Source organism: Micrasema longulum, unplaced genomic scaffold (genome assembly GCF_059751315.1).
Source record: "Micrasema longulum isolate JH-2025_06_02 unplaced genomic scaffold, ASM5975131v1 h1tg000112l, whole genome shotgun sequence".
NCBI lineage: Eukaryota > Metazoa > Arthropoda > Insecta > Trichoptera > Brachycentridae > Micrasema > Micrasema longulum.
Window position 1 is genome coordinate 1,169,842 of NW_028277318.1, and position 18,307 is coordinate 1,188,148.

The window sequence follows — 18,307 nt, forward strand, 5'->3', positions numbered from 1 at the left end:
GAATGGAAAAGTAGTAACACTAAAGGTCGGGTACACCTAAAATTGGGGTAAAAAAATAAAGGTTAAAAAATTATCCATTTTCGTTAAAATGTACAAAATGGCATGCATAAAAAAACTTTTAGAAGCAATTATATATAAAAATCATAAACTTTTATTTACGGCTCTTTTGTCACATACGATCGCACTTGTTTGATGCAATGATGCAATGATGCTCACACTTACACACACTTGAAAACATACTTCTACACAAATACACACAAAGACACCTCTACACTTACTCTCATTTAAATACACATAAACACACCTTTTCGTTGTACCACAAGTTAATATGTATGATTTTTATTAAGAAACTTCGCTGGTCTGTCTTTTGACCGTATCTTTTTCATGTAATTATGTCATTATCGACTGTTTGTTTCTGTAAAATAAATGAATAAATATGTTTCATTCTACCATCTCTTGCTTTTTGGCAAACTTAGTTGTTTCTGTAGTTTTGGTATAAGTTATACTTTTGCAACAAAATATACTGTTTAACTGAGTACGACAACGTTTTTAAAAATTATTGTTGATGATTGGGTACCAAGTATTATTTGGCTTTACTAAAAAGTTCGAGTATTAATACAATGCAATATTTTGAGTTTGTCCAATGTTTGTAGACAAAAATTTGGATTTCGCCCCCTAGGAAGTCATTAAGGTTAACAAATTACAACAGAGATGAAGAACATTTTAGAGAAGGGAATATGGAAGTCTAAGCATTTACTATTTTGCCTATGTTTGAATATCTATGTTTCTTCATTTCTTCCACAAACATTTGTAAAAACTCAAAATATTATTATAAAACCAACCGGTCCAGGAATTGAAAATTACTTTTTGGCGTTGCCTAGTATGTGAAATAGTTCGATCAAACGAATCTCTTTACAAAAATAAATGTTTCAGTTCTTTTGCTTCACTAAAATCAACAGATGGAAACATTGAAGAAATATGGATTTTCAAACAGAGGCAAAATGGTGAATTTTACACCGTGTATAAAGTGGCCACTTAAATCAGCCAACATCAGGTCATATATCCTGTAAATTACTTAGATTTCCATACTCCGTTAAATTAAAATTTCTTTATTTCTTTTGTAATATGTTAATATATACAATGTTTTTTATATAGCTGATTTCTAGTATCCATATTTTGCATCAATGATCTATAAAACAAATGAAAAATCATATTTCTACCAACGCAAACAAACAGATCATCATGCCATTTCACCGTGAGAGTAGACAGAGAAGATAAAACGCCACTTTATTCTGTCAAACAGATCTCGCTTTCTCTACATTCGTTAATATATTCGGACTTTTGACACGTCCATATTCAAGCATTTGTTGAATTTGGTCATGACATGTCTTTATCTGTTTTCCGCGTTTTCTGTATCAATCAACATTTGTTATTTCACTGTCCACTTGCTCTACATGCCCAACCAACGCAGCACCCCGTTTCATGATTTTGTCGATTATGCTTATCGAACCCATAGATTCATGCACGGATTTCGGTATTTGTGCCGCTTATTATACGTAGTTTTAACATACATTTTCCTACCCTACACTTTGCATATCAACAGCATTCAGTCTACTTTCATCCTTGTACATTATTTCCTACTATCATAATATTAAACACAAAAAACTTTACAATGTTTCGATAGTATCTAAATGCTTCTAGACAGGCTGAATTCCCTCCTTAGGGAGTTATTTGTATCTAAATTAGAAGGGAACGTGGAAGTCTAGTCATTTAGAAGGTTTATGACCTGTCATTGGTTGGTTTAAATTACCACTTTACACATTGTTACATTCAACACTTAAACCAGCCAATGACAGGTCATTAGCCCTGTTAATGCCTGGACTTCTATATACCATTCTCAAAAATAATTTCCCTCTCTGTTGCAACAAATTCAGTCTATAAACCTTTTTCTAATGAAATAAAAACACACTCATTTCTTTTTCCGGTTTAACCTTCAAAATGTTCGACAATTTGAGGCACATACATATATCATGAGATTCTTTATCAATTTGAAGCCCTTGAAATAAATTTGACAGTTTTTAAATCGACTTCAGTCGCATGCAGGATTCAAGAAAGCTGTAACACGACAATTTACGAAAGTCGCGCACTGTTTTAATGACAAATGAGTACAGCATAAGGTCCCAGAAGATATTGTCAAAAATGAAGTAAGACCGCTATCGTGATCATTCATGACGTTTAATCACGACAATAATAACTTTATTGATTGATACGCCATCCTCCATTTTGATTTTGCCACAAAACAAAATGGAAGCGATACTTCGCAATCACAAAAGGCAATTCATTGTGCTGGACCCAATAAAGGTGATGCAACGCTAAACAAAACGCGGCCGCATTGATTAGACATTGTGTATTTTAATTAAACAATAAACAAGGCTAATATTAATTGATTTAGATCTGAATCTATCGGTTTAATTAACTTTATTCGAAAAAATATAGTAGGATTAGAAACGAAAACACTAGGATAAAAGTAGGATAAATTTTGTCGAAATGCAATCATAAGCAAACGTGCATTTAAACTAACGTAGTTTTAGGTGCACAAATGGTGAGATCTTTAAATAAAAAGCAAAACGACGAAAAAACGTAATGTAATTAAAATTATTTATTGGCAATTATTGATTGAATTTTATTGTAATGATGTAATAACTTATATTTACATATAAGTTAATAATTAAAAATACTTAGTACACTTTCTTTTATTTGTTTAACCAATAAGCCAATATTGTATCTCTTTTAACTTAATTTTTTGTAATTTTCAACAATTAATTATATTTATTTTTATATAAATTGAGGGTATTAGAAGCGAACTAAAAAATCTCCACCAACTACAAAAAAATTGTTGTTGATGCCAAAATAAACTATACATAAAAACACGCCAACCTAAATAATAGCGTAATTTAAAACCGTCTTTAAATTTTGCAAAAAAAGATTTCAATTATACTTAACACCTCAAACTTTCAGCATTCTCCATTGAATTGGTGAAGCATAATTAGAAATCTCACAATTCTTTTTCCAAAGTTTTTCGCAAATATCTCAGTAGCTCCTTCGATGGAGATTTCTAGGTTCGCTTCTAAAATCCTCAATTATCCTTTAACTGTATAATATTTACCGGTCTGAGAATGTTCATTAGAGGGTAAAGGAGTAATTGATCGAACAAATAAGTGAAAGTGTACTAAGTGTTTTTAATAAGTCACTTATACGGAAAAAAAGGAAGATGCGAATGTTAAAAGAATGCCGAAAACCATGACCAAACTCAGAATTTATCGATCACCGTCTCTATCTTAAATATTTTTATTTAATTACAAAAACTTCTTAGAGCCGGGATTTGTTAAGTTTTTCATTTTTTTTATTTTTTGTTATTTATACAAAAATATGTACTAATCGTATACTGTGTAATTTTTATTGTGTGTGTACTATAACGTAAGACTGGGCCTCGATTATGATGGGAAGATAGAGACGTCATACCTTCACCTTGACGGTAAAGTTGAAAATAAATTATCTCTAGCGATTACGAAGATACACTACCGACCCCCCACCTTCAAGTTTTGGGTTTCAAATACTATGTCTATATGGGATTTTATTTCTTATTATTTTATTATGTTTAATTTGTATGTTTCGTTTTTAAAATAAAATTCAATAAATAAAAAAATATACTGAAGTGGAATATTTATATATTTATGGAACACTTAATTTATCCGTTTTATTTAAAGCTAATGTTTTAAATATTTTGTAACGGTGTTGTTTTCTTTTTACCCAATCAAAGCGTTTGACCGATATAACAATTATCGGAAAAATAATCATATCAAACATGCCAATAAAAAAAATGTAATGCTGAGAAAATTTAGCTAAAACAAAAAAAAACCCGTGTAGGGAGAAAAAGATTAAGAGAAGGGGTTATCCCCTAATGATTGTTTTATATTTTTTCCTGATAAGGGGCTAGTTAGCGCTTTTTTTTATTGACTCGCATTTGTTTTACATTAATGTATTATAGTTTCAGCATTATTATCACAGTGTATTATTTATCTTATATAATAATTATAGTACTTCAAAAAACTGTTTGATACTAACTAACTAACTAACTAACCATCACGCCATTTCCCCAGAGGGGTAGGCAGAGAGGATAGAACGCCACACCACTCTGTCCTGGCACACTTCCTTTGCTTCCTTCACATTCATACATCTTCTCATGCACGCACGTCGATTATTCCGACTTTTCACATGACCACTTTCAAGAATTTGTTGTACTTGATCATGCCATGTCTTTCTCGGCCTTCCTCGACTTCTACAACCAGACACATTCGCATCATAAATCTTTTTAGCCGTTCTTTCATCATTCATTCGCTCCACATGACCGAACCATCGCAAAAGACCTTTCTTAATTTTGTCGATAATGCTTAACTCAGCCTTGCATTCTGCTCTAATTTCGACATTAGGGCACCTATCATACATTGTTTTTTCCGCACATTCGCCTGAGGGATCGCATTTCAACAGCATTCAGTCTACTTTCGTCCCTTTTTTTCCAACTCCATGCTTCGCTTCCATACATTAGGGTTGGTACCAGAACTCCATTATGAACTGCTAATTTAGCCTCTTGCGATAGACACTTATTTGCTACGACAGACTTTAAGGCACCATTAACTCTGTTACCGGCACTAACCCTCCTTTCAATATCCTTGTCCATATTTCCATCTCTAGTAAACATACTACCCAGATATACAAATTCTTCGACCTGTTTCAAACTATCTCCATTTACTACAATCTTACATTCAGTCATAGTTACATTTCTTTCAAAGACCATGACGTTCGACTTTTGCACATTCATTAGCAAATCACTCTCCTTGCACACTTCGTAAACCTTTGTAACCAAGGATTGCAGTTCCTCTTCGCTGTCAGCTAGGAGGACTGCGTCATCGGCGTACAGAAGGCAACTGACAGTAAGATTACTCATTTTCGCTCCCACATCCATACTTTTCAATTCTCTCATACATTTATCCATGTATATGTTGAATAACCACGGTGACATTACACATCCCTGTTTGACTCCTTTAGGGATGTCAAACCAGGAAGTTAATGACCCATTTACCCTTACACACGCTACACTATCTTTGTACAAGGAAGCAATAGCGCGGACAAGGTTGTCACTCACTCCATACTCCGATAGAACCATCCATAATTTTTTCCTATCAACTCGATCAAATGCTTTTTGCAAATCAACAAAAGCGCAAAAAAGCTTCTGGTTTTTCGCCAAAAACTTTTCTGTCATATTGCGTAATGCAAATATTTGATCCATACATCCTCTACCATTCATAAATCCACTCTGTACATCCCATACTTTCTCCTTGGTCACGTTTCTTACTCTTTCTATCAGTATTCTTCCATACATTTTGCCGACAGCGCTCAGAAGACTGATAGCTCTGTAATTCCCACACTCCACCTTAGAACCCTTTCCCTTGTATAACGGCATAACAACTGCCCTCCTCCAATCAGGTGGAGTCCTTTCCTCCTTGAGACACAAGTTAAAAAGTTTATGTAGCCATGTGAGAATTAATTTGCCACCCGACTTAATAAACTCTGCTGCAATACAGTCATACCCTTGCGCTTTACCATTCCGCATACATTTGACAACGCTGATAATTTCTTTCATACTAATCTGACTTACCTCATCATTTGCGTTCAGACACACCTCGGATAATGTCGATACATCGGCACCGCCCGAGTTACCAGTGTGCGATTCATAAACTTCCTCAAAGTATTCCTTCCATCTCTCTTTTATTCCACTCTCACTAGTCACCATTTTTCCATCCTTATTTTTAACAACTGTCATGCCTCCGCTTTCACTGCTACTCCTGGAGTTTTTCACAGCTTTCCAGAAAACTTTAATGTTTTCATGGAAATTGTGTGTCATTTTCATTCCTTCTTCATCCTTCAATTTTTTCTTCCGTTCACATACACCCTGCTTAACCTTTTTCTTACTTTCACCATACACGCGTTTAGCCGATTCATATTCAATTGTATTCTTTTTTACAGCAAGCAAATTTATCCACGCATCCTTCTTTTCTTTAACGAGTTTTTTGACTTCGTCGTCCCACCACGCATCACCTTTCTTTCTCCCTAGCGTTGTCACACCGCACACTTCTTTCGCCGCCTCGCACATACTTATTTTCAAACACTCCCACATATCGTTTATACCCATACATTCTACATCTTTTTCGTTCAGTCTGTGACTCACAGATCTTTCAAAATTATTTTTTATGTCAGCATTTTGCAGTTTTTCAACTTTGACTCTAGAAGGAGCCTGAACTTTGTTTGTTTGGGACCGCCATCCCTTAAACAGAATCACCCTTGAGACCACTAAAAAATGGTCTGATTCCATCTCGGCCCCTCTGTACACACGTGTGTCGACAGTTACAGGCTTCAATCTAGAGTCAATGATGACATAATCGATAATCGACCTTTCATTTCCTCTCTCCCATGTGTATTGGTGGATTCCTTTATGTTCGAAAAATGTATTTGATACAAAAAGGTTCCATTCCAGGCATACCTCTAGCAGTCTTTTCCCATTGTCATTCACTCTTGCATCCCCAAACATACCTAGAGCTGACTCCAGCCCATCTCTCCTTGTTCCCACCCAACCATTAAGATCTCCAGCCAAAACTATCCTTTCGCTATCTTTTTTCCCATTCATCACATTCATTAGACTCGTCCAAAACTCGTCCTTCTCAGATTCACAGTCGGAGTTGACAGGAGCGTATCCTATGATAACAAGCAATCTTGTCAGTCCGACCTTAAATCTGACAAACATGAGTCTCTCACTTACAAATTCATATTCATTCATGCCCTCTATCATTCTTGGCGATAGAAACGCAGCAACACCCCGGCAAGCTCTGTCCGTCTCAGGGAGACCGGACCAGAGAACCAGAGTATCACCGTGCTCCATCGAACCACTCCCTTTCTTCCAAGTCTCAGAGACACACAATAAATCTATACATTTATTCTTCATTATATCACACAGTTCATTCATCTTATCAGTCATACGTCCTCTTACATTCCAAGTGGCAATTCTACATTCCTGAGAATTCCTCCTCTTTGCGCCCCCCCGAGAGAAGCGACCTGATGGGTTGCGAGCCTCATCGCGGTCAGCTAGCGGCATTCTCCCATTCTACCATGACATTAAAACTAACTTATAACTTAACATTCTTCCCACATAATACTAAAAATATACACTTAATTAATTATCGACATTATATTGTACTATTTAATATTAATTATTATACCCCCTCATACTATGCTACCTAAATGCTCAACTATAATAAATGAAAACAATGACCAAAATAGATTATTTCTAAGACTTACAGTATAAGTATTCACAGAAGTATCTAACACTAAAATCCACAAAATAACGTCATTTACACAACAATAGCAGTCATTTAAAACTAATGGTGTCTCTATTGTGTACCGAGCGTGTACATTTCTGCTGGAAGCTCGAGTCGCCGCGCGCCGGTGCCACGTGAGTCCCAGATGTTCCAGCTGTTGATTGTCGCTCAGTACAGCACCCGTCTGCATAGGCTTTCAAGGAAGCTAAAACTTCCCGCGCCTTACCTCGCCTCGGTCCGCGGTTTGGGAATCGCACTTTTGCAGGTGTCAAACAATACCCCAACTAAGTAGCCCCCTTTCCACTTATTGTTTATTGTTTATTGCTAATCCACACATTATTGCCTCAAAAATATAAATATAAACTCATTCAAATTACACTGGCAACGTTTTATCTCCTAGGGTGGAATACAAACTCTGATGGCTTATGTATAAATCCCTGCACAACGCTGCTCCGGAATATCGAGGGTATATATGCATTCCAGATGAACTAGCTGACAGGCGTCTTGTGGTTAGATCAGCTACGTCTAAGACGGGAAAAAAGTTATTATACCTCTATGCAAACAGCGCACTAAATTCAGTGAACGCGCATTTACGGTCGCAGACCCTATGACATGAAATGCTCTCCCAGCAGAGGTGCGAGGCTGCGAGAGCGAAGCGATGTTCCGGGAAGAACTTAAAAACTCACTTGTTTTCTAGATCATTTGAATAAATCCGTAGCATGTGATAACAAAATAAATTGTTTTAATTTAATTACAAATTTAAAAGCTTCAATTAAATTTAAGCACTTTGTAAAGCGTCCTCGAGGTATTATATTCCGAAAGTGGTGCTGAAAAACTGTTTGATAAGATAGTATATTATTTAAATGAGAATTGTTTTCAGTTCACACAAAAATTATTTTAATAAAACAGCTTATCCTTGAACCAATTAGGTTTTTTTCAGTAATATTATATGGTTTGTCGGTATCTAAATACACGTTTTTATTTTTTCGTGCTATATGCGGGCAGTAATTAACAATGATACGTAATTACACTTTAAAAAACCGATTTTTCTGTTATGGTACATGATAGATACCTATATTTTGTCATTTTTCTTTATATTTTTTTCAGTTTCATACACTTTGACAGTTGGATTTTTTTAGTTCCATATTTTTTGTAAGATTTTCATACTTTTTATATTTTTTCATTTTATGTAAGGTTTCTCTATTTAAATCATCCCTTCACATAACTAAGACTAAATATGCTGTATTATTTAAAAATAACTAAATGCTGCCTACCTCAAAAAAGTATTTACCATACCTTACGAGGATAGACAGTCTCTAATATATGTTCTTATAATTTTATTTAAACAATAGGGTATCACTATTTTTAAAGTGCAAAAAGATAGAGAAAAAATAACGATGGTGACCGTATAATGATTTTTATTATGTCCACGCGTTAATTTTTCAAAGCGATTTAAAAACGTATATTTTGAAACGGCGCCAAAACGACCATTTGGATGCCCAATGGGCTTCTGACATCACGCGTTACTATTTCAACCGAATTCGAATAGCCGGTTTGTTGTTATTGTTGTAATCGATTGTTTTACACTGTTTTAACTGATTGACGGGCATAAAATGTCTTTAGTTATAAGATACAAGTACTGTTTAGTTTTGAAGTGCACAAACATTACAGTGAAGACACCAAATAAAGCTTTTTTGGCCATTCCTAATAATGAAAAAATTCGGAAAAAATTGTTGAACGTTATGAAACGAGATGTGGTAGGAATAATAGTTATGTTGTGACAAAGTCACATTACTTCTATTTTGCATTCAATTAAAACGGAATTATGTTAACATTATTTCCGACTCATAAAAATACTCTATTGGAAAACTAATCTATTGGGCGTGAATAGGAATTGATATTGAAATCATTGTAGACATATTTTTTCCTTTTTTTGTAAAACGTATGTTTATTAATTAATAATATTTTACTATCTTATATCTAATATCTAATGCCTTATGCACCATGGGGCGCGGATAAGCGAATCTACAGTTTTCTAATATTTTTCCGTTTGTTTTAAAACCACGGCGTTAGAATAGTTTGTAGGTACAAATTTATGGTACCGAAAAGCTTCGAACCCGGGACCCTGCTGAGAACCACACACAGTCACGCTTCCGCGAAGCACTGAAATGGTTTGAATTACAACTTGTTTTAATTATTAATGTCCGCCCACGTGTTTGTGGAACAAAGGTACAAAATATTACCAAAGATCGAAAATATTACATCCGTTATGCAATATTTTCGTATAAAATCAGCAAGTATGCAACCACATGTTGTGTATTGGGTGTCAACATTAGTTTTCTCAGTTTTTTTTTTCAAATAAAAAAATGAGCACCAAAAGTTTAAAAACATGATACAAATTTTACGTCTTTTGAAAGAATAATTTTTAACTTAAAAAATCTTGCATTTGCTTTTTATCATTTTATTTTATTAAAACCCTCTCAAATTGAATGTCAAGTAGATATAAGTGAGCATTTTTGAAACCCCATTCAATTTGGATTTAATCGAGGAATAAATCTGCCAAAGCAGCTAGCGATATTTGCGCAGTGTTCCATGAAAATGCTTTAAATTATTTACCAATTTATTATAAACTAATGTAGTAAAATACCTTATTGACTAATACGTTGTATTTTTTTTGTTGTATCCTGTTCCTTTTGAAAAAAAAACGGACACAACTTACACCAACAAATGTTGGGAGCAAAATGTATTACGTTGAGGAGTGGACGAGATGTGAAGAAATACCTCGTCCCTAGGAGAATTATTTAGATAGTGGACTGTATTGTTGGAAAAGAAAGGTAACGCAACTCCACTAACCTGCTGATGATGAGACGTGACGTGATGCTGGAACCAGTTGAGAAGCTGGCGATCTCGCGACGCTGGCACAGCTTGTATGGAAATGGCGATCTGAGTAGACGCAAACAACTAGGTTGCAATATTATCCATTTGAAAATGAAAATCTGCAATTTTATCCATTTTTAATCTTTAAAAAAATGACAAAAAAAGTTGCTAACAGAAATGATGAACGGCTATCTGAAATTGAACATGTTGAACACTTAGGACTAACAATAGACAGACAATTGTCATGAGTAATTCATGTCACCAATTTAATAAGCAAAGTGATGACATTAAAGTATTTTTTTTAATTAAAAATTTCGTTCCAAAAACAAAAAAAAAATAATGATGAAGCCCATGTTAAAAATAAAATACGTTTTATGCAACTACTATGGGGAAAAGGAAACCAAGATGAGATAAACACACTACAAAGATAGCAAAATAAAACCCAACCATCGACTGGGACAACCTTTACAAAAGATATTAAAAATATTATCACCATCAAAAAAATAATTCTGTTAAGTGAATGTAATTCTTAAGTGTTTATTAATAAATTTCGAACGACAAAAAAAATTGTACTGAATATAAATAAGTTTTTTTCCGGCACTCATATGTAAAATTGTTGTCACGTGGATTGGGATAGGAAACGGAAAGGACGAGTGTGTAGATATAGATATCGTTGAAAGTTGGTCCAAACACATTGGATGAACTGTTATTTTTCCCAAAATATTAAATATATTACATTAAATACTAACGTATCCCGAACTCCATGAGACTATCTGATCAACGCGAAGCACTTTGTTTTTACCATAAAATAGTTAACAATAAAAAAATGCAATGTCTCGCTGCAGTCCTCTGCAATAGCCTGTTTCTCATGATTAAATCCAATGAGTTAGTAATTATTTATTTATTAATAGACTCAAACTGAACTAAAGTTTAAAAAACAAAAAAATTACGTATTGTTTTATCAGCGCTATGATTTAATAAAGTTACGTTATTTTGAAATTACACTGCTAGTGATGTCACAAGTTTTTTTTTTTTTTTAAAGAAATATTTGCGTTCTTATGAGGTACCCAAATATTAAATGTTGAGGGTTATTTTCAACGAGTTGTAAATAACTCACTATTAGAAAATTCGAAAAAAACCGAACTTCGAAAAAATTCGAACCACGGACCATTGGTCCATGAATTCGAGACACTAGCCACAGGACCACAACCCGATTCGAATTCAAGTTGGCTTCCTGAAAACCAGAAATCTGGAACAACACTTTATCATTGGTTGATTCGAAAAAAACTTGTGACGTAGTTCAAAAAAGTTCGTTTTTTATTATTTTTTTCACGCATTTTTGAAATACTTTGCCGTACTAATTACGTAATATCCCGTATCAAATTCCAAACATTTCTTTTGAAAATAACTTTTGTTTTGGAGGCCACAAAAGAAAAATATATTTGTGGAAAAATCGCCTTAATTCGGATTTTATTTCTAGAATTGTGTATTTATTGTTAATAAGTGTAAGAATTTATTTTTATGAAATATTATTTCTAACTTTATATATTAATGTAATAATTTATATACATTTAATTCCTACGAGCCATCAAAACATGATTTCAGATAAAAACAGTAAACATATTCGTCAATACGGTGGGTACTCGTGCATAATGAGGTTCTATTTACAAGCCCGGAAAATCAATTTTTATTTATTTTGAGCAATTTACAAAAAACTGATTTATCATTATAAACAGTTCACATTTTATATGTAACTAGTGATTAAATAATCATGATTATGTCCTAAACAATAGTGATATAATTAATATAATTTTGGAGATGGCCAACTTTGCAATACTCAAGTGGAGGTTGCCGTTTTTGCAACAAACCAATAATTTGAAACTCAGCTTTTCACAAATAAATCCGACAAATGTAATAATAAAGGGGAGGTAATGGTTTCAGACTCGCCTAAAAAAGAATCCAGGCAACTTAGAACAATCTGTATCATAAAAGACTTCGGTGGCCTCCATGGTGTAGTGGTCAAGACACTGACTCACAGGCGGAAGGTTCCGGGTTCGATTCCCGGTGAGAACACAAAAATAAAATGTGTTTTTTTTTTGTGTTCTCACCGGGAAGGTGTTCTGTAGTGTAATTCACCACTGTAGTTGGGCCTCCTGACCTGTTGAGGTGCAAGAAAAAATAAATTTAAATGCCTTACCAAAATAGATTGGGGATGTAGGGTCCATCGCATCGTTTCGTGGGATGGCGATGGTTTATGTTTAAAACATTCATAAAGGTGAATAGAGTGTCATTGGGAAGCGTCCAAATTTAAAAAAAATATATGTATATAAATATTTGTTGATTCATTAAGGTAAAACTAGGTTTTAAATTTTTTTGGTACAACTATCTAAAAATAAAAACAAACATAAAACAATTGTATTCTGAATAAGTTTCAATTCGTATCTCACTATTTTAAGATTTTGGATTTTGCCGGATTTGCAAAATTATACCCTCTGTATGTATTATGACGACAAATGGATAAAATAAAATACGGTTTTGTTAAAATAAATGAAAAATCGAAACAAGGCACAAAAATAACAAACAAACAAAAAAAATAAGTACGCAGATTTTTTATTTTTTTTTACGATATATATATATTTTTTTATCCTATGCAACGTGTGAGGTAGGAAGGTGTTAAAACAATTCATAATTTGTTTTGTCAGTACTGATCACATCAAGGCACAAAAATAACAAACAAACAAAAAAAATGCGTACGCAGATTTTTTATTTTTTTTTACTATATTTTTTTTATATTTTTTTTTTATCCTATGCAACGGGTGAGGTAGGAAGGTGTTAAAACAATTCATAATTTGTTTTGTCAGTACTGATCACATCTTAGATAGGCGCTCAAATCAACCGCAAATTGCCTTGGATAATTTTAAATCAGTAATACGATGTCGTTACAAAAAATAGGGAAATACGGAGGTTCTGACGCGCTAAATAGGTACAATCTATTAATAAATAAAATACTAGCAAAAAGTAATGTTGTTTTGTCCCGGTCAAAAATTATATGACACTAATAAACGATCATTATCTTCTACCAATTTGTAAAATGCTACCAATATGTATTGCCTGTCACATAATAATTAAAACCTTTTTTTTCGTTTTCTCAAAAACAAATTTAATTTAAATTGTAGTGTAGCTGTAACAATATGTACAAAAAAATATGGATACTTATATTTACTTTACTTTTATTTTACTTCTACGGGTGTTTTTGACTAGATGGCTGAACAAAAAAATATATAGTGCCTTGCTTATAAATCGGGTATAAAGATAAGCTTAAGAATAGTCGTAGAATAAAGATGGTATAGCAAAAAGAATTACTTATAAACCTCGCATAGAGTAAAACTCGGTTTAAATCTGGGATAGTGACCATAGAAAAATATACCTCCACATTATGTGGTATAACGCTGGAATAAGCACGCTGCTAAGATCTGTCAAAGGTCACATTTTTCATAAGTCCTGCGACCTTTTCAATGCGATTCAAGTGGTTTTTAATTATTTAATTAATATCTGAAATGTTATATGTTTATATGTGCTCTAAGTAATTATGATAAAAACGAAACGCGAATAAACGATAGAATTCGTTTTTAACTTCTCTTCTTCCTATTTTGATTTCTTTTTCAAACGGTTTTCTCCATGTTCTCGATTACACTAACAGAAGTCTTGATTTGACTTTGACGTTTGTTAGTGTTGTTATAAAAGTTACTGCGCACGCGCATATTTCAGTGTTGAAATTAAGCATAAAATAACCTGTGAATTATTATTCTAGGTAATAAATATTTTTATAAGTAAAGTTTTTTTACATCGGTTACATATAATTAAACCGGGTGTAGTTATTTCTTAATATAAACCTGGTATAAGATAATCTTATAAATAAGGCCCATACTGTAATTTGCTACTGTAATTGGGCCTCCTGGCCAGTTGAGGTGCAAAAAAAACAAGAAATAAGGATTATAATTTTTACGTTTCAAAATGTTAGTTCAGTTGTATTCCAATTAGAACATAAATTAAAACTGCAATTATATTTCTATATTCTTTGTTTCTGGACTAGCACCCAAAGCATAAGAATGATCATCTTACCTTCTTATAATGATCGAAATACATTGCATCTGGTATAGTAATGCAATGCCCTATGCACCATGATTTACCTTAATTCTGGCCTGTTATGGTGCAAAAATAATGGAAATGTGTCCACTTGAATATTTTATTTTTTAAGGCTACTGTTTTTTTTCTACTAGTGATCTACATAAATATTATTTTTTTTTTTAAAGTTTTTAATCACTGGTACTTTCAGTTACCTACCACCCTGTATTTTATATTCACTACGGAGACCTGGCATAATATTTGATTGGACGATATATCTCAAGGACTTAAATGCGATAAGAATATTTCAATTAATCGTCAATATAATGCGATCGCAATGAGGTAGTCATATTTTCTGATCCGCGTGGGCCTTTTATATTTTGTTTCGATCAAATAGGCTACCACCGGCGTAAATATAGTATAGTTTCCACATTGAGGGAGTTCTAGAGAAATATAGAATACCTCAATGGTAACTAAGTATTCCCAAATAACCCGTTGTGTATTTTGGCTCAGCCATTTTTTTTTGTAGTTTTTTAAAGTATTGGCGGCCTCGGTGAATTAATGGTAATTTAATTATATCTGAGTTTATTGCAATAGCGAGGTAAACATTTTTGAAAAGGTAATATGGAAGCCTAGATTGGCTTATGATCTGGCATGGGTTGATTTATGTGGCCACTTTAGACACTGTGTAACATTTACCATTCTGCCTATGTCTAAAAATCCATATTCCCTCAACTCTTTCATCGGTTGACTTTTGTAAAGTAAAATAGTTAAAACCTTTATCACGTGGGTAAAATTCATTCAGATGTACAAATTCACCAACTAGGCAACGCCTGAAAACAATTTTTGTATAAGTGATTCGGGTATGAGGTGGATGCTTTAAATGTGGTCTTATCTGAAGCCATAAAGACTATGCATGCTTCGTTACCGAACCACTTTTTAAATACCTGCAATTAAAATTAGATAGAATACTATCTAATAGTCTTAAACTAATTTTAGGGGCTATGAAATCCTCACCTGTGGTCTCTCCGTAGGCAGAGTGTGTTGATATGCCCTATTACTTGATGTAAAAACTGTGGTCTCACAAATTCATCCTTAATAAGATCAATGAATGGAATCACCCATTTTTTTAGACTTCACCTACTTCATACCTTTTTTTTCAATATTCAAACAAAAGTACACTCCAAAATTACACTCAAAAATACACTCCGGATTCTCTGTAGATCGGGGAATTTCATTATTAAATTTCTTTCATACCCTCTGGAGTTAATTTTACCCATATTCAATATTCGATTCGAAACCGTTATTCACAAACCCGACGTTTTGCTATCTATTGGAATAGATAAATATTTTTTTTCTCTGAATAGCTCTGATATTACCCGTTTATTTTCCCAAATATTTGAAGAACGTTGGCCCAAAAACATTGCCGTATTTACCGATGGCTCTAAAGGTGTTGAAGCGTGTGGCGCGCCTTTCTGTTGTATCCCTTCTTTTAAGATAGACGTACAATTTCAATTACCTACAGAAACATCGATATTGACAGCAGAATGTGTAGTACTCTAAGAGAGGCCCCGAGAGTGATTATCCAACTGCGTTTATCACCGGCGATTATTTTTACTGATTTTTTCAATGTTGCAAATAGCTTTATATCAAATCATAACCACTCTGCCCTTATTTAAAAAAAAAATCTGTATGATATTAAAAATATGTTAAATATGGCTAACATTAAAAAAATGGAGTTTCGATTGCTTGGATCCCATCCTATATAGGAATCAATTGTGACGAGTTGGTGGACTCAATTACCAATGAGGCCCGTAACTGTGGTGTTATTCCTTGTTTATTCTCTCTGCCTATATCCGATTACGTTAATGTATTTAAAATTGATATGGGTGACAAATGAGATGAAAGAGTCGCTGATCGGCTCATGCTACAAATCTATCCAACCAGTAGTCCCAAAAATATCCTGGTTCAGTAACCTCAAAGTATATAAGTGTGCATCTTATATGTAGATTGAGAATTAGCGATCCAGTCTTGGAATCAAACCTTTAAAGATTTCAAGTTGTGACTTCTGTTTTATGTCAACGTCAAGAAAAAAGTGAGACTGCAGATCACATCCTATTAAAATGCAGATTGTTACATAATGACTAATTTTTGATAGACATTTGCTTTTTGGGTCTATCTTTTCCACTTAGTGTTCTGCATTTTATTTCCCTAAGCTGCCCTATGGCTAAGATTGTGATAGTCAAACATTAGAAAAAATATAGAAAACATGTTTGCGACACAAAGTGTATATTCTTATAAACTAAATTATTTACGAAAATAAAATTATGCGTATTTATTAAAATGAAATATTTTATTGTTCAGCCCTGTTCTATAAATTGTTTACTTGTGATCCGTTCGTTAAATATTGTCAGCTATTTTGTTAATAACTATTGCAAAAATAACTTTGGTAAATTAAGGCATGTATCACTCAATATTTCTGGTCTACTTGTAAATTTTCGATTGCCGGCAAAACATCGATGGTATATGAATGTATGAATTAATGTTCGATTGTATACGGAAGAGGCTAATAAACAATACAAAATATTTTGCTCGCGTGTATTCATCCAATTTGTATTCTATAAGTGGGACTGTTTATTATCCTGCTTTAGCAATCTTGAATAAAACAATATAACCACAAGGCTTTCGGTAAGTAGAAACTATAATAAATATAACTAGTTTTTTAAACATTTCATTATTGAAATATTGTATGAAAAATCTTTGTAGTCTATTAATTCGTCTAAATTACTCGACGCTTAAGTTGCAACTGACACATCCGGCTCATTTTTATCTGTGAAACATTCTTGGTTTGTTATAAATTCAAACGTCAACACGCCGCGCCCTACCATTTAGAGCTACCCAAACTTTCCCTATGGTGAATTTTTGTAAACCTTACGGCCCATTTAAGTTCGTTTATAAAACAGTTTATGCAGAGCTAATTTTTTACGGCATCTTGCCATTTTAAAGTCACTCTGATTCAAACATCTATAAAAAATTCAAAACTATTAAGCCCAAGAGAAAGTCGTAGATCATAAGTCAACCACAACCATAATACAAGATATTCTAATAGGGATCTGATACTAAGTGAAGGGGTCAACACTGTTCTGGCATCGAGACAACACTATTACGTAGGCAAAAAGGTCCATAACCTTTTGCCAGTATCGTGGAAAGACGGGAGTGTTGTCAAGTTACGGAAGGTGTTGACCTCGCTCTTTCATGACATTGGTCGTAGTGAGTCAGAAAAGTTGATGCATGCCACGGATTGGAGAACCTTACTGGATGTCAAAAATAAAATAAAAAAATAAGGAATAATTTAAAAAATATATATTTATAGATGACAACCATGAAGTTTCGCATAAATAAATTGTCTATGTTTTTATGAATGTATGTATGTGTATGCGCATGGGTGTATGTACGTGTGTATGTATGTACATGTGTATATATGTGTATGTTTATACATATGTGTGTATATATGTGTATGTCTGTATGTGTATGAATCAAAATGTGTATCCGAATAAGTTTATATTTTGTTTGTCTGTGCTCTATTATAATATATTAAAATGTAATTGCCTAGCTTGGAACGGAGTATGTACCCTTTTTAGCTGGGCAAAGTAAACATGGAATTTTATTTTGATAAAGAGTGTGAATAAATAAATAAATAAATAAATAAGGGCTTGAAATTCAGGCTTTGCCAACAAAAAAAATTAAAGATTTTGTCAAGCACAGGCTGTTTGGAAAAAGCTATTATGGAGTCGAAGAATATTTGCAAGACATTAGATTGCCATTAGATTCGTGGTTATTGATTTAAATTTGTTGATTTAAATTGTGTTGTCGGT

At 33.4% G+C, this 18,307-nt stretch overlaps 1 protein-coding gene across 1 annotated transcript in view; it reads right to left on the reverse strand.

Annotated features, from left to right (window-relative positions):
* The window catches only part of LOC148284542 (protein CFDP2-like), a 108,678-nt gene extending 101,471 nt beyond the window's left edge, over positions 1–7,207 (reverse strand). Inside the window, exon 1 of the mRNA XM_088238746.1 lies at positions 6,510–7,207. Within this exon, the coding sequence (XP_088094872.1) occupies positions 6,510–7,207 (698 nt within the window). The remainder of the gene's footprint in view (positions 1–6,509) is intronic.
* Between the last annotated feature and the right edge of the window lie 11,100 nt (positions 7,208–18,307).